At 35.2% G+C, this 26,371-nt stretch overlaps 1 protein-coding gene across 3 annotated transcripts in view; it reads left to right on the top strand.

Annotated features, from left to right (window-relative positions):
• NPEPPS (aminopeptidase puromycin sensitive) overlaps positions 1–26,157 on the top strand; it is an 88,387-nt gene extending 62,230 nt beyond the window's left edge. For all 3 annotated transcript variants that reach the window (XM_011000731.3, XM_064496003.1, XM_064496002.1), the window contains 15 exons: positions 128–242; positions 2,302–2,466; positions 3,367–3,471; positions 3,869–3,929; positions 6,033–6,142; positions 8,879–8,942; positions 10,638–10,777; positions 12,219–12,353; positions 13,616–13,835; positions 17,792–17,934; positions 18,391–18,447; positions 21,311–21,418; positions 21,904–22,059; positions 22,338–22,385; positions 24,632–26,157. In XM_011000731.3, the coding sequence (XP_010999033.3) occupies positions 128–242; positions 2,302–2,466; positions 3,367–3,471; positions 3,869–3,929; positions 6,033–6,142; positions 8,879–8,942; positions 10,638–10,777; positions 12,219–12,353; positions 13,616–13,835; positions 17,792–17,934; positions 18,391–18,447; positions 21,311–21,418; positions 21,904–22,059; positions 22,338–22,385; positions 24,632–24,784 (1,780 nt within the window). In that variant the 3' untranslated portion in view covers positions 24,785–26,157. The remainder of the gene's footprint in view (positions 1–127; positions 243–2,301; positions 2,467–3,366; positions 3,472–3,868; positions 3,930–6,032; positions 6,143–8,878; positions 8,943–10,637; positions 10,778–12,218; positions 12,354–13,615; positions 13,836–17,791; positions 17,935–18,390; positions 18,448–21,310; positions 21,419–21,903; positions 22,060–22,337; positions 22,386–24,631) is intronic.
• Positions 26,158–26,371: the final 214 nt, after the last annotated feature.

Genomic DNA, 26,371 nt, shown 5'->3' with positions numbered 1-26,371 from the left:
CCCTGAGGAAATGTTTTCTTGACATCCCTAAAGCTTAACTTGACCATCTTATTTACTGTTTACCCTCACTTATGCATGCCTGCTTTTATTGCAATACTTTTATTAAAAAAATTTTTTTTTTAAACAGGGAGACTGCATTGCTTATTGATCCAAAAAACTCCTGTTCTTCATCACGCCAGTGGGTTGCTCTGGTTGTGGGACATGAACTCGCCCATCAATGGTTTGGAAATCTTGTTACTATGGTATTTAATATTTTTAAGTGCTCAAATATATTTATCTTCATCTTGCTGCACCGTATTTTGGCTACATAGTATTTCGGGTTTGGCTGGAACAGTGTGCCAAAAAAGTAGTTTTTTGATGGAAAAACTTTATTTTAAAAGGTCCACTTTGAAAAGTGTTTATCAGAATATCCGTGTTGATCAAGAGCATGTAGACAGTCTTTAGTCAACAGAAAATACTTCCTACACTGTTTTAAATACTTCCTGCAAATGGGGGAATTCATGATACTAATTTGGGTAAAAGAAAGAGATTTCGCTTGGGTAGAGAGGTTCCATGCAGTTAGATTCTGGGCTAACTGTAGTTTCTTGGATCATATATATTATGTGGTTCACCGGCTGTAAAGTAACCTGATAAATAACAAACTATTTTTGATTAGGTAAAGATGTTTTAGGGGTCATTTTCTTCATTGCCTAAAATGTTAAGTTGAAATTTGACAGAAATAAAAGCAAAGAAACTACTGAATAACTGTGAAGTGTATTGAAATTTCTAAATGTCCTTTTGAAGTCCTTGTTTACTGTAGTGTTTGCAGTGTCCTCTAGTCTTGACCTTTCCCTCTTACTCTAAATAAGTACTGTCTATAGCAGCCAACTATGTTAGAGCACAGGGTTTAAAAGTGAACTAGAAATACCTCTACAAAGAACTGGAGATTCTAGAGCCAGCCAAATTCCCTGATGGCATTTAAGGCTCCCAAAGAGCAGAGCCCAACTTGGATGTTACTTTAGTCTTGCATATCACAGAAATAAGAAAGTAAAACATTTAGCAACTATTACACGTCTGAGAGAGTTTCTAGAGAAAAATTAGCCCTTGAACATAAATCCTTTACTTTTTGCTTTAGATGTTTAAATTTTACTTAGGGGTAAAAAAAATTTTTAATGTAATTCTATGTGGAATTAAGTATACTAGTACCAGTATTCAAATGTGTACAGAAATGTTTTTTTCTCCTAATGCAGCAAGTTTGTTGCTACCAATTTTTTAACTAGCAATAAATTTTAGTAGGGGAAATAGGCACATTCTCATTTTGCTTTTAAATAACTTTTTACTGGATTTGAGTAACTTGTAGTTATTAGATGTCAGTTGTTTCTTTAACTGAAATTCAAGGGCTTAGAGATAGGTAGAAAATAACTAGCTTTGTACCACCTTATCCTAGTGGAGGCTGTTAGTTAAGTAAGTGCACATAGACAAATAGCCATTTATCATTTAATACTGAAAATATTTGATCCTCTAAGAACTTGAAAATACCCTTTTGTTTTTCACCATTGCATTAGTCCTTTAGCATCTATCTGAAATGTATAAATATTACTTTCTCTTCATAAGAGATTTAATCAACTTTAATGAAAATTAGATTGAAATCTCTTTCTAAAAAGTTGATTTCTTTTTTTAAAAGTTGATTTTATTTGTGGCCCATTATATTCTTTGTCCACTCCTCTATTAATTCTTATTAACAAGTGAGAATTTTATATTCCGTAAATGTTTAAACACCATTCATTACTGAACTACTTACTGCCATGACATTTCTGTTAATTTTACATAATCCTTATATAAGCAGAACTGCTTTTCTGTTTATCTAGAAAATTTAACTTGTCAGTCAACAATGATTTTTCCCAGTCATGGAAATAGTTTCAAGTTTTCCTTGTTTGGTCCTGGTAGCTTTCTAGTGTTTTTTTTTTTTAAGGGAAATCTTTATTGAACTAAATTTTATATGACAGTGTAGGCTCTTGCCTACATTTATCCACTCTCTTCTCCTTTTCCGTACTGGGGTGTTTTTCATCCCCCTTCTTCTTCCTCCTTTTCTACCTTTAGTACTAAAAAGTTACTTAGCAATGGTGATAATGCTAGTGTCACCAGTTGGCCTTTGTTGGCATCTTTTTTATTCAGAGATGTGAGTTATTTACTCAGTGTTCGGAACTGAATTTTAGTTCATTAAGAGTTTTAGCGTATAGTGGAAGGGACATACAAGTTTTTCAAATTAGTGGAATGACAAGTGTTTTGTTTTCTTTATGTATTTCCATCTTTTGTCTTTAGGAATGGTGGACTCATCTTTGGTTAAACGAAGGCTTTGCATCATGGATTGAATATCTGTGTGTAGACCACTGCTTCCCAGAGTATGATATCTGGACTCAGTTTGTTTCTGCTGATTACACCCGTGCCCAGGAGCTTGACGCCTTAGATAACAGCCATCCTATTGAAGTGAGACTTAATTTTCAGTCATTGGCCTTTTCTCTCATTTTCAATGAAATAAGTAATTTTTTTCTTCAAATACTTTTTCTTACATTGAAGTATAGTTGATTTACAATATTGTATTAGTTTCAGGTGTACAGCAAAGGAAATAACTAATTTTTTATAGAGATACTTAGGACTCTGAAAAGAAAATTGCATGGGTGATGTCATTTGCTTTTATAGTTCATATTTCTGTTCTTGAAAATCTAGCAAGACTAAGTTCTAATTATGTTTCTTTTAAAACATCTGTGATCTTTGTAGAAGCAAAAGCATTCACTAAATAGATTTTTATTGAATAGTATGGGAGAACCATGTCTGTTGGGTAATAAATATTTATGATTCTGTTTGTTTCAAAGAAAATTCTGAATGTACTCTTTTATTGTCATTGTTTCTGTATATACTTTGTTTTGACTTAGCCTATCCTTATTTCAGCTACTTTATATGTATAAATTTTGCCTCCAAAGAACTAGACTTATAGTCTATTTTGACATATTTAACCAGGGTCCTATATAATTGTAAGCCATTACAATTAAGGCAAGAAATCAAATGTAAGTCAAATGTTTTTCATCTCTCCCTTCCTCACCCTCACCTCCCTATCCCCAAACAGATCGATAGTGACTTGCGTCCCAGCAAAGCAGAGCCAAGACTGGAACCCAAGCCCTAAGAAATGATGGGCATCATGTTATATATTCTGTTTTATTAGTGTTAGTTATTACACCCTTTTTAATGATCATCATTATACATAATGAGTCACCTAAAGGCAGAAAGTATCTTATGAGTTAGAAGGGTTTTCCTGGAAAGCTTTTTATGTAATTCAGTATTACAGGCTGTCTGCTTCCTGTCATAACCCTGAATCACACTGTCTGCCAGGTCAGTGTGGGCCATCCGTCTGAAGTTGATGAGATATTTGACGCTATATCATATAGCAAAGGTGCATCTGTCATCCGAATGCTACATGACTACATTGGGGATAAGGTAAAAAGAAGCAATTTTTAAAATCTAGAGTTTTGCATGAAGAAAAAGTTTGATTTTATTTAGATTAAGTTCCTAAGTAGCTTTTTTAGAATCTTGAAGATATTACTCTGGTTTATCTTTATTTATTTTTATGTTAACCATTGTGGTCTCTTAGATGAATGATTTTGCAAACATGTTTAGGCGTTGGTAGAAGTCTGGTATAAAACTTAAAAGCAAAAGTAGAAGGCAAAAGTATGCATTCTTAAACAAAAGGCAGCAGACATTAGAGGAATATATGTTTTTTAGTAAATCTGACACACAAGTAATTTGAGTAAATTAGTTTTTGAGTACTACTATGCAAACAACCTCTAATTCTGAGTTCTGACTATCCTGGATTTTAAAACTTGTGTTTTCTCAGGACTTTAAGAAAGGAATGAACATGTATTTAACCAAGTTCCAACAAAAGAATGCTGCCACAGGTAATCTTTAATAGCTTGAGATAGAAATGGAAAGTGTTGGCATACTTTCCAGAGTGTGACATTTTATTTTTCTCAAAATATTTAATTTTCCATATGATGGATAGGAAATAAAGCGACTTATCTGAAGACATGCGTTATGTCATAGATCAACATAATCAGGACCCATTATCCTTTTGGTCGTTCTCCAGTAGTCTCCTTGCCACTGCTCAATGTTTTGCCACTTTAAAGCATCTGAATAGTTCTGTTTACCTTATCAGAGCTTGTTCTTTTTGGTGATTTGTGGTTTTATTGCCCTCAGTTGACCATTGGCTATTAAAATAGCTGCAAAAGAACCATTTTTAGGAGTGAACTTGTGGAACTATCGATTTTCAATGAAGTAAATTCTTAAGATTTTATGATGGTGTCTAATTTGTTGGATATCAGAGTCAAATGGAAGAATAAAGGTGTAACAGTTGATTAAATATGAAGTTAAGTTCTTTAGTGAACAAGAATAATTTAAAAAACAAAAAGATTTGTGTGATGTCATTAGTGTCTAATAGAATGATAAAAGTTCAGAGAGGGCTGGCCATTGGCTTGTCCTTAGGTTTGTGACCTGTGTGGTAAAAATACAGTTATTTGCCTCTCTGTTCAGGACATGATTTTTAGCCTTGACTCCTCTTGCCACCCCTTGTAAATTCCATCTTAGATTGTAAAATAGAGATGCTTTCTGTTCCTTAAAGCAGGGCTACAGAAAAATGTACTCTTACAAGCTTTATGAGACTTTGGCATGCATGTATATAATACATGAGGAAAGAACCTTGTGCTTCTTAAACTGTAATGTACAACTAATCACCTAAGGTCTATTAAAATGTTTCTAATTCAGTACGTGTGGGGTGGGGCCCAAGAGTCTGTAGTTCTAATAAACTCCCAGGTGAAGCCAGTGCTACTGATTCATGGGCCATACTTTAGCCTACCAAAGGGTAACTGTTACAGAATATATACCGTGCAACTGTTTTTTGGTTTGTTTTTGTTATTTGTGAAAGACAGTTGGCAGTTAAATACATTTTAGTTGCCATGCATGGTTTTTATCCTCTTGCAGTAGTTTTAGTGCCCTCTGTCGGTTCTCTTGCCCCTCCGTCAATTCATGCCTTCATGATCTCTCCACTGGAATTCTGCAGTTGCCTTCTGACTCACTACTTGCCTTGTCCCACTCTATTCAGTTTCATCTCTCACTATGAGGCTAGGTAGGGTTATCTTTCTAAAATGAATATCTAATTGCAACACCCTATTGATTAAAAACACTTGAGATGCCACATTCCCTTCACAATAAAGTCTATACATCTTTGTAAGGCATACAGTCTTGAACACGTCAGCCCCTGCCTACACTGTTAGCCTCATTGCCTGTTATTCCGACATATGTGCCTTTGTCTTCAGCTAATTGAACATACTGCTGTTGCTGATATTTTCTGCCTTTTCTTATACTTTCCTCTTTGTACATCGACCACTTATGGTCTACCTGGAGTGCCTTTTTTCCCTCTGTCTGTCTAATGAATAACTCTTCCTCCAGATGCAGACCAAAAACCAACTCTTGTGAAGCCTTTATTCTTTGGAATTTCCTTTAAGTGCTTTTCATCTGTTCATGCCCCCATTATAGTATGTACCACATTGTACTGTTGTTTTGCTTATTCTATCACCAGAGCTGTTTGACCATATGGGTTTTACGTCAGCCTCATCAGGATTGAGTATTTTTTAACTTTTGTTATTTGAATGGGTATAATAGTTTTAAGTTTGTGAATGATTGTTTAGTAATGATCTTGACTATGTTTCCATTTGTTTGTGTTCTTGTTTCAGCTCACCTGTTTGTCTTTTGCTTATTGTAACTTTAAAAAAATAAATAAATTGGGACAATTAAGAACATCTTAGAACATAAGATCAGTTTTTGTAATAGAGTTCACTTAATGGGGAGGCAAGGGGGACATTAATTTGGCCCACTGATTCCTGAACCTGAAAGAACCACAGAATTGGTCAGTGATGCAATGGCAAGAGTTACATAAAATTTCTGGTTTGTTTTGGAAAATGAAAATTAAACATTTTAGATTTTCATTGTTTGTATTTATCTTCTAGAGGATCTCTGGGAAAGTTTAGAAAATACTAGTGGTAAACCTATAGCAGCTGTGATGAATACATGGACCAAACAAATGGGATTCCCTCTCATTTATGTGGAAGCAGAACAGGTAAACTTATAGAAAGCCCTTCAGTTTGTCTGATATTATATTATATAAAATTTTAGTAAGTGTTACCAAATTTGCTTTTCTGTACTCTAAGTATTCTAGGTAAGATTTAAACCCTTATGCTCTTTTCTCAGTGATTGATTTTCTCTATACTAACCAGTTTGCCCCCCACATCATTAAAATTATACGTGCTTATGGTAAAAAAACAAAATATTGTCTGCTCTTACTGTCCCCAAGGAAAACACTGTAAACTTGTTGATACACTTCTAAAATCATCAAGCGAGGTTTCTTCTGGGAACTTGAGGTTGGTTTAATATTAAAAAAACAATCCATGTTATTGGGTCGTAATCACTGCATTAACAGAATCAAGTTAGAAGAACCTCATAATCACCTCAATAGATACAGCAAAAGGATTTGATTAAATTCAACATCCATTTATAATACCATTCTTTAAAATTAGTTTTTAATGTTGTTTGGGTGGCAGTGTGATTTTGCTTAGAATTGTTAAGAGTTGAACTGTTAATCTGAATTCAGAGAGATGTAGTTCAGAATGAGTTGTCCTCCAACAGGACTGAAAATTACACATCAACTTATAATGCATACCAGAAAGTTTGTCTTAACTTAGTTTAATTGTATGAAATTTTGAAATTTTTCTTTTAAATTGCTATGGTTTTATAAGCTGCATAGGAAATTATTACCATTCACTTTTAGGGAGGAGGATTCATAATTCTTTTTTTGGGGTATGTGTTTGTTCTTGTGGTTCTGCATTGTCCATAAAGCTAACTATGTCTTACAAAGACTTATCACAATGTGGCAATCTAATTTAAGTTAGTAAATTTGCTTTTCTCTACTTTAAGAATTCTAGGTGGGAGGGTATAGCTCAAGTGGTAGAGTACATGCTTAGCATACGTAAGGTCCTGGGTTCGATCCCTAGGCTCTCCTCTAAAAATAAATAAATAAGTAAACCTAATCCCCCCCCCCCAAAAAAAAAGAAAAGAAAAGAAAAATAATTTTTAAAAATAAAATAAAATAATTTAAAAAGAAAGAATTCTAGGTGACATTTAAACCAACCCTTGTACTCTCAAAATGCACCCAAATTTACATGGTACATTACAGTGCTTGCAAGTTAACTTATTAGACCCACATCTTAACATTAAACATGATTGTATTTTTAAGATTAAAAAAAATTTTTTTTAATAAAGCATACACATTGGAGGACCTCTACAAGCATTTGAAAAGGCAATTTAAGGAACACAATTAATCATATTTGATGGAAAAGGATATCTAAAACTTTAGTGACCTCTCATTATGACCATTCTGTTTCTTTCTAGTCTTCTTTCTCCATTTTGGACTAGTCTTTTATAGGAAATAACTGACCAGACTTGACATTGACACTCTATGTAGGCTGACAGGTGTTTTTATCTTACCTGAATGAAGAATAATATACAAAGATGATTGTTGCTTTCACTTCTGGGGATTTCTATCCCTCAAAAACTATCAATACCTCAAAACTTAAAACAATTTAATGATTATACATAAAGCAGACTATTAGGCCATAATTTTTTCAAGTAGAGCATACTTTTAAGAGCATAAGTTAATCAGAAGAGAGAATACTAATACCCCCTTCCTCCCAATGTTATTGAGACTCAGTTAACTTTTCCATAAAGTTACTCTCAAGGTCTTACTCTCTTTGCATTGTTTTTTGTCTACAAGCATAGCCAAACTCATCCTCCATTTTAACATTACAATAAAAAGCCAGTCTACAATTCAATTCTTTTACAAGGTCTGCAACATCATATCTTGATTATTATCTGTTTCTCACTTTATATTCCCTAAATTTAAATATTTTTGCTTTATTTCTGAATCAATTTAAAAGTCACCTAATAACTTTTTCAGGGAAATTTATATGATAAATAACAGTCAGTGATGTAGTATTAGTTCATTTCTAGTTTCTTACGACATCAAAGTGGCCACTGCTTCCTCACTCAGAGTTTTTAGTTTTTCAATTCTGTCTCTTATAGTCAGTTTATCCATAAAAGTTATTGGCCTAATTTTACATTTGATTTAGGTGATCTTAAATCTTTTATAGCTTGTGTTATTTAAAATGTTCTAGGGCATAGTAACAAATGATAAATAAATGATTGCATATTATTGAAGTATTTTAAAAAATACATACTTTGTTGCTTCTGGCTTTTTAGTTTTTTGCAGTTTCCCCCCCCACTTTTTTGTGTGTTTCATTGCAAAGTTCATCCTTTGAGACAAGGTGTGTGCTGCTTTCATGTTTGTCAGTCATTCTAAAAATGACTTTGAATTCTGATTTTAGAATTTTGAATTCTGAATATTGAGTCCACATGCTAATTAATGTTGCCACTTTTTGGAAGTGGAAGAGACTAAAGATATATCTATAATGGTTCCTCTATAATGGTTAAAATAACTATTTTTCCCTTTTAAAAACTTTAATACTTTAAAGTTCTTATCTGGGAACACATCTCATCTCACGGGCAATATTACATAGATCCTAGCCTTTTATTTAGGGTATTGTTGTTTTGAGGCCTTAATGAGAAATAGTGACTTTTCTCCCATTCTGTAGTATCATCGTCTTTATCACCATTGCATTTTGTGTATTCATGAGCCATTTGGCTGTACTGGTTTCACCTCTACTTTGTCACAGAAAAGTTGTCCCGTCCAAAAAAAAACTATTGCTACTACTATAGCCTTTGTTTTGTTTTGCTTCTTTAGGTAGAAGATGACAGATTACTGAGGTTGTCCCAAAGGAAGTTCTGTGCCAGTGGACCATATGTTGGTAAGCAAATGGCTGTAAGTGGGAGCTGACGAGTAAATTAGTTGGAACCAATAGCGTTCCAACTAATAAATAATTATCCATTTTAAAATATTTTAATAGAATTAAATAAAAACAAGGAAGTGGTAATAGAATAAAAGTGAAATCTAGGAGACCAAAAAAGGAGATTCATGGGGTATTTGTAGTACTGACATACTCTTAGGTTTTTGAAATTCCATGTCTCTGTTTGCTATTGGAGATTATAATGAATCAAGAAGGATAGGAACACCCAACAAGTGATGTCTCTAGCCTTAATCCCTAAAAGAAGATTCGGTATGCATTTGTGTATTAAGTCTTATGCACTTCTATACTAAGTACATTTGATGCACTTGTGTACCAAATCTATACATAGTGGCTTTTTTTTTTTTTAATTCTCAGGCTAAGTAAATAGGTAAACAAGTAAATAAAGCCCAATGATTAGATTTATTATGTACTAGTCATTGTGCTAAGTACTATAACTGACCCTTATTTTATACTCTTAGCACCCCTATTAGGTAGGTAGTATTATTTCCATTTTACAAATGGGGGAGATGAGGCATAGCTAGGCTAGTTAAATTGACCAAGATCACCTATACAATAAGTTAAAGAGTAGAAATTCAAACAAAATGATTGAATTATGTTTATACCCTTAACTACCACTCAACTCTGCTTTTTCAAATATTTCTACATGACATTAATTAAAGATTAATTGAAAAATCAAAAAATAAGATGTTTTGCTCCATCTTTCTCAATTCCTTTAAAATAGTAGTTCTCAGCAGGGGGAGGGGCATATCAGAATCACCAATGCCTTTTCATGTTCCATCCACCAAAGTGTGATGCACTCTGCTAGGTTTAAGAGGTAAGGCCTTCCCCTCTTAGCCTGCCTTAGCATTAAGAATTACTTTTTTAATAAATATATCTGACAAGTCAGATGACAGGTTTGTTATCTAAGTGGTGTCACAGTTGCTATTTTCCACATATACCTGCAGTCTGCACTGTGGGACTGACAGGTTTTACAGGTATTTCTAATACTCTGTGACCAGTATAGGCAGTATTAAAACCTGAAATATCTCAGTGTTAGGGGGAAATTTTCATTTGTGGTTTAGCCTGGTAGCATAAAGCTATATTATTAAGACAGGTCCATTAATGTGCTAGGCAATGACTCACTTTTGTTTGGCATCTTAATGCAAAATCTATTTGGCTGTCTGATACCTAAGAGAGTGTGTGTATTTGCCTTACAAAAGCTTTGGCTTTTAGAGATGCCTCCTTGATGATGGAATCCAACAGCTCCCAAGGTGTATCCTGTCTAAATCAACCCTTCAGTGTTTCAGCAGTGTATATACCTGTTAAGGACTATAGCTCAGAATTTGTTTTTAAGTGCTATGTGAGAGCTTTCACCTACTTTGAATTTCTTTTAACAGTGAAATCAGTATCTCTATTGCGATTCTACAAGTAAATAAACTTTTTTATAGGCTATTGTGATTTTGTTAGTAAATTCTCTCTTTCTTATTATTATCCAGGTTATCTGGAAGAGTTCATGTGCCATTAAAAATGAACTATTGGCTTAGCAGTTAGACTCAAGCCCATGCATAGGACACCATTCCTCTCTCTTTACCTTACCTTCCATTTCTTCCAATGAGAAGTTATTTTTCAAGTTTTGTATTTGTTTTCTTGCTTAAGGAGAAGACTGTCCCCAGTGGATGGTTCCTATCACAATCTCTACTAGTGAAGATCCCAACCATGCCAAACTGAAAATTCTAATGGACAAACCAGAGATGAGTGTGGTTTTGAAAGATGTCAAACCAGACCAGTGGGTGAAGGTGAGTCCAGAAATGCATGGCCATTTTTATTTTACCTAAATTGATTTTTTTAATTTCCTTTATGCATTTTATGGCTGGCTCTAAATTCTACTGCTTCAATTAGGGCTAGGACTTGCAAAGAAAAAAACATTTCTAAACTTTGTGTGAAATTTAGGGCCAATTTTCAAATAGTATTGTCTAGATATTTGCCTTTATGTCAGGTAAGGGAGTAGTCAATAAGCAGTTACAAAGGGATAGGATTAAAGAGGGAAAAAATAGTCTATGGGTAAAGTCACATTAACCAAAACATTTGTAGTCTTAAAACTTCAAACTGCCCTGTTGTCATTATGAAATGACATGTTAACTTCAATGATGTCATCATGTGTGTACAACTATAATCAAATGAGGTCAGGCGTAAAATAATCAGTTTGTGTCCCTGAATTATGAAATTCTTTTGGCTGGTGTTTTAAAGCGATTTTACACACAAAAAAACCAGTGGGTAAATATTATTTTTCACTATTCTGTACTCCACCTTTCTTAATGAAAGTATCTACTACAAACGTTTCTCTCAATTATAGGTTCCTAATAGGAATTATACATTGTCTCAGACTTCTGTGCTTGCAAAACCATTTCTCTCTCTGTTTTCATTTTTTGAATATATTTTTAAAATATTCTTAGTGGAATATTATATTACCATTTGAAATTATAACCTGGAGCATATGTAGCAATATGAAATTTTTCTTATAAGGAAAAAGTACACTATGATTGCAATTAGGTACATAAAGGTGTTATTCCTATAGTAAAAGATAAAGGGAATCAATGAAATAATTATTGTATTAGAAATGTGAGGTTATTTTTAAATATATAAAAATAGTAAAATATTTATATCTCAGATTGTCATTTTGTCATTAAAATATTTCATATATAAACATTACCAAAAATATTTTTTTGACTGTTGGTAAATAGCCTCAGATAGTGATAGTGATTACCTCTCTCCAAAAAGCATATGGAATTGCCTTTTAAGTCCATGTAATTTTAAAATATAGGACCTGACAGTTGTTACTCTGTTGAGACTCTGGGCTCAATAGATCAGTGTCTGTAAGGGTTTATTGTCCAAGTGTTTTTATATATAGTAAATATTTTCTGTAAACTTAAAACTATCTACTGAGATTAGAAATAGAAGCTTACCCACATTATTTCCCCTCTCTGCCATGTTCTTTCTACTGGCGCTCGCTTTTGCTCCCACTGTGTCAAGTTTCTATTTTCTTTTGCTTCTGTGTTCATCTTTGACAGCTGATTTCTATGTGTATATATTGTTTCATTTTAATCCCTGTCTGTTAGCATGCATGATCTTTGTTATTCTTCATCCAGATATACTAAAACTAGAGCTTTCATACCTACAAAGATTGATTTAAAAAAATAAATTCAACTGTTTAATAATACCTATTGGATATCTTTTTAGTTAAACCTGGGAACGGTTGGGTTTTATCGGACCCAATACAGTTCAGCCATGCTGGAAAGTTTATTACCAGGCATTCGTGACCTTTCTCTGCCCCCTGTGGATCGACTTGGATTACAAAATGACCTATTCTCCTTGGTGAGCCTCTCTCAAGTAGTATGATAGATTTTGTTGATTAAAGGATTCTGTTTTTCCTGGTGTGTCTGACTGAAATATAATTAGGAGAATACAGTTTTTCCTGCAGGTTAAATGCCTTTGGGAGTAGAGCTAATGACTATTAATTAACATGACAAGATTGAACCTACATAATTTACCAGAAACAAATCCCACTTCACTATTCCTACACTTTTTTTTTGGCATCTATACTTAAGTACCCTTTGTAAGACAAAAATTCTTTTCAATAGAAATGGATATGAACCTTGAAGAAATTTCTCTACTGATGTGGTTTTTTAAAATAATTTAGAGTGATTTACATTTTTTCTAAAATAGTGGTTGTACTTCGCTGGGAAAGTCTAGAATTTTTTGACTTTCCATTACTACTCAAATTATAATAGCTCATTAGCTTTAGAGTTATATTTATATTTGGCTTTGTTCCAGAAAAAATTTAAAGGAGCAATTACTAGTATTATCTTTATGACTCCAAAACATAGGTTAGATAATTTCTAGATATCTTTGTGATAAAATTGTCAGACTCCTCCTAGTGTTCCTTTAATTGGACTTTAAATTTTCATTCCCCTCTGCAGTAACTGGTTTTGGATTCCTCCTTTGCATAAACACAGATTAGCATTGATGCGCAAAACCTCACATCTGCTGATCTCATTGCTGAGAGTGGTGTGTTTGGACCCAGGAGAGTGGTGTGTTTGGACAGTTGGCTGCTGTAACAGAAGTTCTTTTTCCTAACTCTGTTAGTTAATTCTGAAAGGACTGAATTTGTAGTACCTTCCAGTTTGCCTTCTTTTAGAAATGAGTAAAGGACAGGCTGAAGTTGACACAGTTTGTAGGTCCAGTTTTGAAAGCGCCTCTGTCAAAAACCAAAACCCCAACTATTTTTTTCAGCTTTTCTGAAAATATGAAAATTTTCAAAAGAAAATGCCAAGACCCCAGAAACTGAATAGAAATAGGAATTTGACTGTTTTCTTTTTGTTCTTTCTAAACTGGTGGAATTTTAGCATGTTTTTTTAAAGTGGCTCTTTTACAAATAGTGAAAAAGTAAATAAGGAATGTTGTCATGATACGATTTTTATTTTATAAAATTCTATAGTGTTCTGAGCTTATGTAGTCTAGTCTCTTCCTTAAACCAAAGGGATGACTAACTAGCAGAAGATAATGCCAAAAATGCATGCTTGTGTCTTTTGTTTTTGTTTGAAGACTAGATTAATTTATGTTTTTTCCTATCCCAGGCTCGAGCTGGAATCATTAGCACTGTAGAGGTTCTAAAAGTCATGGAGGCTTTTGTGAATGAGCCCAATTATACTGTATGGAGCGACCTGAGCTGTAACCTGGGGATTCTCTCAACTCTCTTGTCCCACACAGACTTCTATGAGGAGATCCAGGAGTTTGTGAAAGATGTCTTTTCACCTATAGGGGAGAGACTGGGCTGGGACCCCAAACCTGGAGAAGGTAATGGATGAACTGAATGGGGAAAGAATTGATCAGAAATTGGTCCTTTTTCACTCAGCTGTGGTTGACACTAACAAGAGCATCATCTTTGCGTCTGCTATGGTTACTGTATATTCAGCTAACTAGAAATTAAGCTTTAGGTCTTTTAAGCCTCCTGGAGAAGTTACATGAGTCACCAACATAAAAACGGTGGTTATTGTATATTCATTGCTAAATATGACTTATGCACAGAGCAAATGGTAGAAGTAAAAGTGTTTTACAGAGTTTAAAAGCCCATTGATAGTAAAGAAAAGCTAAAGAGAACTTTGGATTTTTTTTTATTGTTACCATAAATACTGGGCACCTTATATATAAGTTGAAAAAATACTGAGAAACACAGAGAACAGTTTTCTGAATTAAGGAAGTATTTGCTTTCTGCATATGTTGTTCTCACCTCTTTATCTCTGTAATCATTTATTTATTCTTTTGCTGTCATTTAAATATTGAGAATAGTGATTTCAGGGCTTTAAAGATAATTATTTTCTACTGTATGCTAATAACTAAAGGTGGTATTTCCTCCTGCCCAGTCTTGTTCTGGGAGTCTTTTTGCAATAAGAACAATAGTAACAATTATCTAGAGCTCTATGTCTTTCTTTGATTGATTCAACAAATATTTATGCACCCATTAAATACCAGGTTATATTCCAGGAACTGGTGGTACAGCAGTGAACAAAAAATTGCCCTGTGTGGCTTACATTCTGATGGAAGATACAGCAAACAATTCAGTAGATAATATTTTAGGTGGCAGCCAGTATCATGAAGAAGAATTAAAGTTAGGCAAGGTAGGTAAAGAGTAGAAGGAGTAGTAAGCTACTATTTCATAGAGAAGTGGACAGGGAAACACAGGACAGCTAGTGATACTTGAGCTGAAAGAGAGAGCTATGAGGATATCTAGGGGGAAGATGGTCCAAACAGGAAACAACAAACACAAAAGACCTGAGGTAATACACATGAGGTGCTGGTTGCGACTAGCACTTGTAGGTAGTAAACTCTGGGTATGTTTTGAAGGTAGAATTGAAAATATTTGGTGGTGGCCTGACTGTGATGGAGAGAAAAGGGAGTCATCAAATTTTGGCCTGAAAAAGCTGAAAGAATAATCATATACAGGAATGGGGAAGACTGCTATAGAAGGAAGTTTGGGTGCAAAAGAGAATCAGGAGTTTGGTTTTGGACATGTTACATTTGAGTTCCTTTTAGACATCCAAGTGGAGAGTATCATGCCTAGAGGAGCAGGCTGAATAAATAAAGTGTATAGATGGTATTTACAGCCATAAGATTGGATGAGATCACCTAGGTCTTGAGTGTAGGTGGAGAAAAGAGGTGTGAGGACTGGATCCTAAGGCAAGTCCAGCATTTAGAGATTGGGTGGAAGAGGAGAATCAGCAAGGGAGACTGGCCAGTGAGGTGAGAGAGTCAGGATGGCCAGTGAAGTGAGAGAGTCAGGAGGGAGAAGGGTGTCCTAGAAGCCTTAAAAGAGCAGTAGAAGGGGAGAAGTGATGAACTGTGACAAATGCTACTTTAAGTCAGACAGAATGATGGAGAACTGATGATTGCATTTGCCAAGTTCTATGGAGTGGTGAAGAACAACAGTGGATTCTCTGGAATGGGAGGACAGGAAAAGGAGGTAGCATATTTAGGCAACTTTTTTAAAGAGTTGCTGAAAAAAGGATCAGATAAAAGGAGATAGTCGGGAGAGAGATGTGGGGTCAAGGAGGCATTTTTTTTTTTTTAAGGTGAGAGATTTTATAACATGTTTTTGTGCTGATGAAAATGATGCAATAGTAATAGAAAAATTCATGATGCGAAAGAGAAAGGTAATTGCTGGTGTGATGGCTGGATAACTGAGAGGAGTTGGGATCCACTGCACAAGTGGAGGAGTTGACTTTAGGTAGGAACACAGCAGACAGGAAGCATATGGCACAGATGCAGGTAAACTGGTGGATGCATTCTTCTTTCATGATGATAATATATGAAACTTTGTGGGCTTAAAAACACCTTTATGAAATACGAAGAATGTCCTAGCTTTACAGATGAAAGAATCAAACATAGCAAAACAATAAAAATATTGCCTGTATCAACACAGCAAATCAGTATCAGAATTATAAATTGGTTCTTCTAAAAACCTTCACTAGTGTCTAGTTGTGTTATCTGTTGATCTCCTGTGGTTTTCTTTCTTTTTTTAAAAACTTTTTTAATTTAAAAAAAAATTTTAATGGAGGTACCAGGGATTGAACCCAGAATGTCATGCACGCTAAGCACTGCACTCGACCACTGAGCTGTGCCCTCTCCCCTCCTGTGGTTTTCTTAAACTTGTTTTTTTATTACGATTTAAATATAGCAAAGTGCACAGTTTAAATGTTCAGTTCAGTGACCTTTGACAAATGCATACAACATTTCCGTTACCACAGGAGGTTGCCTTAGGCCCCTTCCCAGTCAATCGCTGGCACTCTACCCATCTCCCTAATCTCCTGCCCCCACCACAGGCAAACACTATTCTGACTTCTTTCACCCTAGATTAATATAGTCTCTTCTAGAACTTTATATAAATTGAATCATAATATATATTCTGTTCTTATATCTGGCTTCTCTCACTCAGTATAATGTTCTAAAGCTACATCTAGGTTGTTCACTCCTTTTTATTACTAAGTAGTATTTCATTGTATGAAGATACCACAATTTATTTGTCCATTGTGCTATTGCAATCCGTCAGTCTGTGTGTGTTAACTTTTTAAAAAGATATAATCAATATACCATAAAATGCACCCATTTAAAGTATATAGTTCAATCTTTTTTTTCACAGTGTTGCACAACTATCACCATTATCTAATTCCAGAAAACTTTCTTTACCCTCAAAAGAAACTCCATGCCCATTGGTAGATGCTCCCTATTCCCTGGCATCCTCAGTCCCAGGCAACCACGAATCTGCTGTCTCATTGTCTTGACATTTCATATAAATGGAATCATGCCCTTTGTGGCCTTTTGTATTTGGCTTCTTTCACTTATGTGTTCAAGGTTTATCCATATTGCAGCATGTATCAGTACTTAATTCCTTTTTACACTCAAATAATATTCCATTGTATTGAATGGATATACCACATTTTCTTTGTTCACTCACCAGTTTATGTATGTTTGGAATGTTTCTACTTTTTTACTATTATGAATACTGTTATAAGCATTTTTAATACAAGTTTTTGTGTAGACATACGCTTTCATTTCTCTTGGGTATATACCTAAGAGTAGAGTTGATGAGTCATATGGGAGCTCTGTGTTTAACCTTTTGAGGAGTTGCTGGACTGTTTGGACTGTTTTTCAAAGTGGCCATGCCATTTTACATTCCTACCAGCAATGTATGAGGGTTGTCAACACTTACTATTGTCTGTCTTTTTTATCCTAGACATCTTAAAAGGTGTGAAGCGGTATCTTATTGTGGTTTTGATTTGCATTTCCCTAATAGCCAGTGATACTGGTTTCATGTGCATATTGAACATTTGCATATCTTAGGAGTAATCCATCATATTTTGGTTTAAAAACATCTAAGATTTCAAATTAATATATCCAGCATACTAGTTCTGTATGTGACTTTTCTCTGAATCTTCGCTCAAAACTGCATGATCTAAGCCAGTTCCTTTCACACATAATTCTTAGTAATTACCTAGATAGAGTGAACATTTAATAAATCCAGATAGTTGGCATTGTAACTACAGACAGAGTCAGCATATTTGCTCATCTAGTCTTTTAAGCACTTCATTTCATTCTTATGACTTGATAAATTTACATCAAGTGTTCTCTCAAGTACTAAGGCAAGTGGTTATGCTTGTTCAAGATTGTGGACGTGGTATAACACAATTATAAAATATCCAGGTGGCATATTTGTAAAAATAAGCTTTTAAAGTAGTTTTGTATCTCTTCTTAATCAGGTCATCTAGATGCACTCCTAAGGGGCTTGGTTCTGGGTAAACTAGGAAAAGCAGGACATAAGGCAACGTTAGAAGAAGCCCGTCGTCGGTTTAAAGACCACGTGGAAGGCAAACAGATTCTCTCCGCTGATCTGAGGAGTCCAGTAGGTTTTCATAATAAAGTACCTTGATTTCTGGGTGACTGCATCGTTCTGTGTAGTGTGGAACGTAGTTAACAGTAAGAAAAAAAAAATGACCTCAGTACTGACCCACAAATCATGTCTGACTCTATTTTAATATATGCCATTTAGGGGGTCTGTAGCCAGCTTCTCACTTGTTTACAGTTTCTCAGTCTGCACTGTGGTGCTGAAAGGGAATTGATTATCTGTGCACATTCTCCTGAGAGACTGGTATGCTCTGCTGTTACTTACTACCTGTCACCTGCCTTTCTGGTTGTTCACATGGCCTCTTAGATCCTTGCCACAATTTGTATGTAACATCCACATGCAGCTATTTACAACTTTTTTTAATTGCTTTCTGTCTTTTCTTAACATTAGAATATTCAGAATGTGATACATTTATCCAGATGCCTTCTTTTTTGTTCCTGTATTCCCTTGTAGGTCTATCTGACTGTTTTGAAGCACGGTGATGGCACTACCTTGGACATTATGCTAAAGGTGAGTCAATTTGGAAAGGGCTCTCATTTTCTGCTTTTGAACTTGGATTGACACAGAGTATGAGCTTAACTAGTTAAAAAGAAAGTCCTGGCAAAAGAAATACATGCAGATATGCATACTGCAGACATGCAAATATTAGGAAACTATGGGAGAAATCTATCTGTTCGTGTGTACTACCAATAAAAATGCCAAAAGTCATCTAATTTTTTCACTTTTTTTCTCACAAGTTTATGCATCTTAAATTTTAATACTGAAATGTTCATTTTGATTAAAAAGTCAAGTTCTTAAAATTTCTCCCTTCAATGTAAACTTACATGGGTTTAAAACCATTTTAAACAAAAGCTTTGTTTCTGTGCTTAGAAAAGAGATAGATGATAAGGTGTCTCAAGGGTTGGACTATGCCAGTGCCTCTTATGAATGGACAGGGAATTAATTCATTTGCCTTTATAGCCTCTGTAATTTCCCAGGGTGGTTGGCATGTAATTAAACTCTGGCTTAGAAAAAATATAGGTAAAACTTTCCATGTCCTTATAATGGCAATGATCTGTTTGAAAGTCCTGATAACTGTGGAACCAGTGCTATCTGCAGTCCCTGTCCATGCAGTTACAAATCTAAGAAATAATCTGACAATCTGGTTGCATTAGAGATGGAGGGAGCTGATTTTACTTATTACCATCAAATAAATCGTGCAGAATATGCATAAATACCCAAATCATCTATCAGACCTAAGAAGCCCATTCATTAAAAGATCCACACTTAGGGAGACAAACAGGATAGGAATGGGATGTGCTTTTTTAATACTTCTACCTTTAATCAGAATACTTTTCTGATCCCAAGTGGATCAGATTTGCAAATCTGACTTCTAGTATTTTAGTATTTGAAACAAATCCTATATAAATGATTAGAATGTTTTGAAAAGTATATTATAAACTTTATATAAGAAACTGCATCACAAAATATACTGCTTCAAGTACCTATCTTGTACAAGAGTTTCCTTTCTAATAACATAAAAATTATATTTTGGGTTTACCTTTCAACTAAATGACATTAAGGTCTTTTCTCATTCTTAATATTCTGTGAACTTGTGTACCAGAAATCATGTGATTTTTTTTGTATATGAAATGGCATACTTGGTTTTGTTTTGTTTTGTTTTGTTTTGTTTTTTGTCTATTCCATAAAGATATGGGGAAAATAGGGGTTCTTTATGACAGATACCTTGACATCTTCATGTCATGGCATACCTTTAAGATTTTATACTAATATGTTTATTTAATAAGAGTTTGTATCCATTTAACACAAGGGAGCTCACAATAATTCACCTTTACTATAGAAAGAGCTCTAATGAAGGCAGGCACAATCAGGGTTCTTTACGAAACCAGTTGCTGAGACATGAGAAGGATTGTTTTCAGTTGGTAATTTAGGAATACTGAGGAAGGATAAATAAATAACTTTAAATTAAAGTATATTTGAAATCTGGCATTATGGGGCCATCTAGCGGACTAGTGTAACAGGTTCTCCTGGGGGTGGGGTAGGGGAATGCTTCCTGAAAGTCAGAGTTCAGACCTTGAGTATTAGAGCTGAAAAAGGACCTTAGAAATCATCTGTCCAACCCGCTCATTTTACAGATGGGGAAACTGAGACCCGGAGAGGTTAAGGACTTAGTCAAGATCACACAGCTAGTTAGAGGCAAAACTGGGACTAGAACCCAGGTCGCCTGACCTCCTATCTATTTTACTACACTGCTGCTCAAAAGAGTCCAAAGGAAAGGAAGAGGAAACTGGGAGCTGTGAAGGGGTCTCCAGACACTGGTCAGTGTTAAATCTTCAGAGGGGAAAAAAGGTCAAGAGAGTCTATAAATTAAGTTGTCTTAGAGAAGTATCTCATATACATTTGTAGTTCTAATTTTTTTAAGTAATATTTTGTTTCTAATTATGAAAAAAATTTTGTATACTCACTATGGAAGACTTAGAGACTAGAAAAGTATAAAGAAAATAAAACTCACCTGTAATTTATAAAAGGACACAAATACAGCATGTAGAGTATGATGTATATCTGATTTGGTAATGTACATATAGTAATAATTTTTTCTTTATGCTTTTCTATTTTCTTAATATTCTGCATTCATCATGTGCTGCTTCTGCAGTTAAGAAATGTAATGATGCATAACCCCATTGATCAGAGACCATTATTGTTAACATTTTGACGTGTTTTCAGGTTTTTTCCCCTTTATGTTAAATTTTTTAAATGTAGAATCATTTTATTGTCTTTTTTCACTTTATATATCAAGAGCATGTTTGTCATCATTCTTAAAATGTTACTTTCAGTAATGCTTCTTATATATTTTTCCCTATTAAAAATTGAATTGATGACCTTCAGTGGTATTAGTAATGATTATCTTGTTCATCTAACATTAGTCAGACATCAGTGAGTAAAGAATTCGGTAATAACAGGTTTACCCTTAGATCTTGATGTTGAACTGCTCCGAACTGATGACAAGCTAGTCATGTAGTATGCACTTAACATCTAGTGACTTACTATAATGGCACAATGACAAAGTTAGTGCCCAAACATCATTTGAGGGGGGAGAGGAGATAATTAGGTTTATTTATTTATTTAATTTATAATTGTTTATTTATAATGGATTGAACTTTGTGCATGCTAAGTATGCACTCTACCACTTGAGCTGTACCCTCCCCCTAGTGCCCAAACATCTTGAAAAATATTTTGTTAATTTTACATCCTGCAATCTTAGCCAATAAGAATGTAGAGCAGAAGTTTCACCTGTTGGGGGAGAAGCTCATATAATGATATGCAAAACTTCCAGGGAAAGTTAACTATCTCTATCTTTATTTTTTCACTATAGCTTCACAAACAGGCAGATATGCAGGAAGAGAAAAACCGAATTGAAAGAGTCCTTGGGGCTACTCTTTCACCTGAATTGATTCAAAAAGTCCTCACGTTTGCACTTTCAGTAAGTTACAATGATAACTGCTTTTAAAGGGCATTGTTACCCACTGATCTGTAGCAAGTGTCCCTTCATTCAATATCCTCTTGATCTGCCTTAACCCTAAAGACTTCCTCTTTCCTGGAAAACTGGAATGAGCTTTTGTTACTAACCACTATATCTCCCTCTAATGGTGAGAATCAGAATAGTTGGGAAAGTAAATAAACTGAAAAGCTGACATATCCGTGTGCCTGCTTTCTGTCTTTCCTTTCTCTACCCTAGAGCAAGTATCTGTTGAGCAGCCTGTTTGTACCCATCCCAATGCTTCATTCTCAATTTGGCTGATCTTCAGATTAAACATTCTCCTCTTTGCTGGAAGCTTCTCGTGCCAGTTATTCCTAGCAATGAATGAGTGTCTTCAGTGGGATTACTTGAAGACCCAACAGCATTTGCCCTTCCTGGCACCAGAAGATGTTCTGGATACAGCAGACTTTTAATTTTCTTTTTCTTAGGAAGAGGTACGTCCACAGGACACTGTATCAGTAATTGGTGGAGTGGCTGGAGGCAGCAAGCATGGAAGGAAGGCTGCTTGGAAATTTATAAAGGACAACTGGGAAGAACTTTATAATCGATACCAGGGAGGATTCTTAATATCCAGACTAATAAAGGTAGGTGAAGATGTTTATTGTCAGTAGCTTGCTTATCATGGATATTATTGAGAGCCATCCATGATTCACTAGACTCATAGATTATTATGGTCTTTGCTTTTTAAGGGTTTCCTTAAGTAGTTATTAGCTTTACTAAAGGGCTTCTTCATCACCCATCCTGCACCCTCTGAAATAAACTGAAGTTGGGAGAGAATGGAATGACTTGTTTTTAGGGTAAATGGAAGTTTGTTCCTAGCCTTTTAGTTGTACTTACTGTTTATAAACCATTGCTTTTTCAGCTGTCAGTTGAGGGATTTGCAGTTGATAAAATGGCTGGAGAGGTTAAGGTAAGGAAAGTACTGTTTACTCTTGACTTTTCAATCTAGTAACTAACCAAACTGTAAAAAACACTAACCAAGCTGTAATCATAGAGTGTTGGGGTAATGTTTTTGCTTGGAGAAAGACAGGTTAGCTTTTATCTTTAATGCCTGAAGAATATATTTAGAGTTGGAATCATCTCTGAGAGCACTGAAATGTGGTTGAAAGAATGTGGAACTTGAAGTCAGTTGACATGGGTATAAATCTGTGCTATGCCCCTAGTTAGTTATGTGACTTCAAGCAAGTTTAAACCCTATGTGCCTGTCTCCTCATCCATAAAATAAGGTGAGAAGATTGTTATTTAGATTAAGTAAAACAGGGGGCCTGTAACATAGTAGGTCCTTGATATCAGTTCTTTTTCCCTTTGTAATAACCTTCAGAGGTCTTTTGCATACACAGAGAGACAAGGTGACTTACAAAGACTGATGATCAGTTCAGTGGTAAAGTTCAGCATTTGAGGGACAAATCTACACTGATGAGGAAAATCTTAAAGGTGCCTTTCATTGCACCTAACTGCAAAGTATTTTTTAAGTGTGAATTTGGAAATTCTGAGAACTATAATATTTGGTTCACTTTATGAGCCATTGTTATAGACATAAGATTTTAAGATTTCACATCTTGAGAAAACAGTGAAAGACTGATCCTGTCTTCATTTACTTTACATTGTGTATTGTATTGTGTCAGTAATTACTTTATTGTAAAGGCAGTAAGTACACTGAAGGAGAAATTCATCTAATCACTTTGAGGGGAGGGCAGTGGCCAAGCAAGGGCTGGTAAAGTAGGTAGAGGCCAGACCAAGGAGGGTCTTGTAGGACATGTTAAAAAATCTTCCTAAGAATGGGAAGCCCTTGAATGGCTTATAAATAAAGGAGTGACTTGATCTGGTGTATATTATGAAATTTTCTGTCTGGCTGCAGTGGGAGAATACATAATTTAAAATGGGGAAGAGAAGATGCTGGGAAGCTAACTCTCCAAGCAAAAATGATGGAGTAATGAAAGAGATTCAGGGGCTTGATTTTGTTAATCTTTAATTCAACCAATATTTACTGAGTGGCTTCTCTGTGTTGTGAACATATCTGGGGGAGGAAGAAGGACAAGTCAAGGATAATCCCCAGGTTCCTCAAATGTAAATAGTGGTGTTATTTGTTGAGACAGAATGAGAAGAAGTCTTATATCTTACTCAGGCCCTAAGAACCCAACTGTGATAAGGAGCCTTGAAGCAGGAGCCATTGTCTTCCATGTAAATAAAGTTACTGATTTCTAAAAGGTCTAGGCTTAATCTGATGAATTAGTCATTCTCTCTTACATACCTCTGATGACTTGTTCAAAGGAAAGAACCCCATCCTTTTGTTGGTTGGCATTTTCTGTGAAATCAGGTGTACTTCATTAGAAAATGGTTTATTCAACCTTTAATCAATATCAATAAGCATTGTGATAATTATAATAAACTCTGAACTAGTTTTATTGTATGAAAAATGTGTCTATGGAGTATTAAACTATTAGGGCGTGGCTACAATTTAAGCTTCTTAGTTTTGGGGGGTTATTTTAATGGAGGTACTGGGAATTGAATCCAGGACTGCATGCATGCTAAGCATGTGCTCTACCACTGAGCTGTACCCTCCCCCAAACCCAAGCTTCTTAGTTTTATCTTCCCTTACAAATTAATCTTTATTTGAAGCAGCCAAAATGTGTTGAGTCCTTTACTACTCTGTGCAAAGTATTATGCTGTCTACTAAATGGGTTATCTCTTTAATCTTCTGTAGTAAATATTTTCTCATAGATGAGAAAACAGACTTAGAGCAGTTAATTTACTCAGTCACAGGCTGTACATGATGGAGTCCAGATTGATTCCAAAGCCTAGGCTTCCAGCAGGTTTTTTAACCCCTGTGAGCCTGTCTTACCTGTAAAATGAGGTGATAAGATTGTCATTGAGATGAAGCAACATAGGGGCCTTGGAACAGAGTAGGTCCTTGATATTAGTTCTCTTTTACTTTCTTGATTAGGTTTTAAGCATATAGTATTTGGGGGAGAATTCCTGTAGGCAAGTCCAAAGAGCTGCCTGCTTGTTTCCTTTTAGCCTGGGAGGGGCAGTGGTAAATTTTCATGAGTAAAGCTTATGAATTCTAGAGACCAGTGGGGATTTTTTCATGACCTGTGATACTAACTTCTTACTATTGCTAGTAATGATGCCACATTCTGGGTTGTTTTATACCAGGCTTTCTTCGAGAGTCACCCAGCTCCTTCAGCTGAGCGTACCATCCAGCAGTGTTGTGAAAATATCCTGCTGAATGCTGCTTGGCTAAAGCGTGATGCTGAGAGCATCCACCAGTACCTACTTCAGCGAAAGGCCTCACCCCCCACAGCATGAACCCTGAGAGCGCACCGCCACTGCAGTTCTGCTGCCTCGTGCAGGGAAAACGGGGAGCGACCGAACAGCTGATTCATATGCCAAGAATTCGGAGTCTTCTTTCAAACCAGTAGGGGTTGGACAATGAATGTAGTTAACTGGCCCCTGCTCACACTCCAGAATTAAATTCTATTGAAAAAGGAAAATCAGCAATTCAGCAAAAAAATTAAAGTAAAAAATAAAAATGTAAATATGATAGTAATAAAATAGAGCATAACGAAACTGTGAAACTTTCTGAAGCCTTGTCAGTGGTTCAAAGTATTTAACACTCTCCTGTTAATGACAGATTCTGTTTTTATAACCTACCAAAAGGAAACTAGAGGCTTCTGGGTGAAGAGGATTTTTGTGAAGTGGGTTCTGCAAGCAGCCTACAAGCCAAGGGCAGTGTACGTTGCTGGGAATGGTTAAACATAAAAGGCTGATAGCTGGTATAACATAGAGTCTGTGCATAATCCCAAGTGGTTTTTTGTTTTTTTTTTTTTTTTTTTTTTTGGCATGGGGACTGATCAGGAAGATGTATTTTCCTGCATAACTCAATCTGAACCAAGGATTGTAGTTTTCCCTCTTTGCCTTCCCTTCTGTGTGACCCCTTGGCAAAAAAAAAAAAAAAAAAAAAAAAGTTTTAAAAAAACACCCTATCCTGGTCTGGGTTTTTTCCTCCCCTTAGTTCCATCCCCAACATCCCACCCCGGTGTCCTTCTTAGAGATAAAGAAATAATAAGGAAACATCTTTTATAGCCACATTAAATAAGAGAAACTGATATACATTATTTTTTTTTCTTTTTTAAGATGACTTTTAAGAACCCTGAAATGCATGTAGGTGAGATAATAGAAATTAAATGTTTTCAGCCAGGCCTTTCTGAAGGAGTTACTCTGCTGAAAATGGTCTTGGTTGTCTGACAGGCCAACTGTTGAACCTCTTTGTGACAGTATCAACACTGGCTCCTCCTGGCTCATTCTGGGCATGTAAGAAGTCAGTGGTAACTGCTGCAGGGCCTATATATTAGTGGTAACTGGTTAAAAAACAACAACAAAGACTCAAAACCTGTGTGTGCCACTCTGCTTCCACAGTGTATCCTACTAACAAGCTTCACCTACCTAATCCAGTGAGTTTTAACTCTTAAATCTCATTCCCTTCCTTTTTTTTCTTTTTCCTTTTCTTTAAAAAAAATATTTTTGTGTGTTATTAACAGGAATTCATATTTGGTGTGGCTTAACTGTATTTCAGAAGGTCATCAGATTGTGAGACTGCTTCCTTGAAACATTTTTGTGCTATTGTTTTAAAAAATAATAATTAAAAAACAGTTGGCGTTAATAAAAATGTCAATGTGAAACTGATGTCCTGATTTCTTTTATTCTCTCTGATAAGCAACTAAAACCTTTCCCCACCATTCAGTAGTATTATAAGGAGTTTTACTACCATAGGATTTTCTGAGTCTAAGAAAATCCAGTTCCTGAATACCTAATGACTAAGCACCTAACTAGAAAAATCCTAAGTTTCCTTCTGAATTAGTTCTGGATTCTCAAAAGCCTCTTACAGCTCCTCAG

The sequence above is a fragment of the Camelus dromedarius genome, chromosome 16 (assembly GCF_036321535.1).
Source record: "Camelus dromedarius isolate mCamDro1 chromosome 16, mCamDro1.pat, whole genome shotgun sequence".
Lineage (NCBI taxonomy): Eukaryota > Metazoa > Chordata > Mammalia > Artiodactyla > Camelidae > Camelus > Camelus dromedarius.
This window is presented reverse-complemented; position numbering and strand designations above follow the sequence as displayed.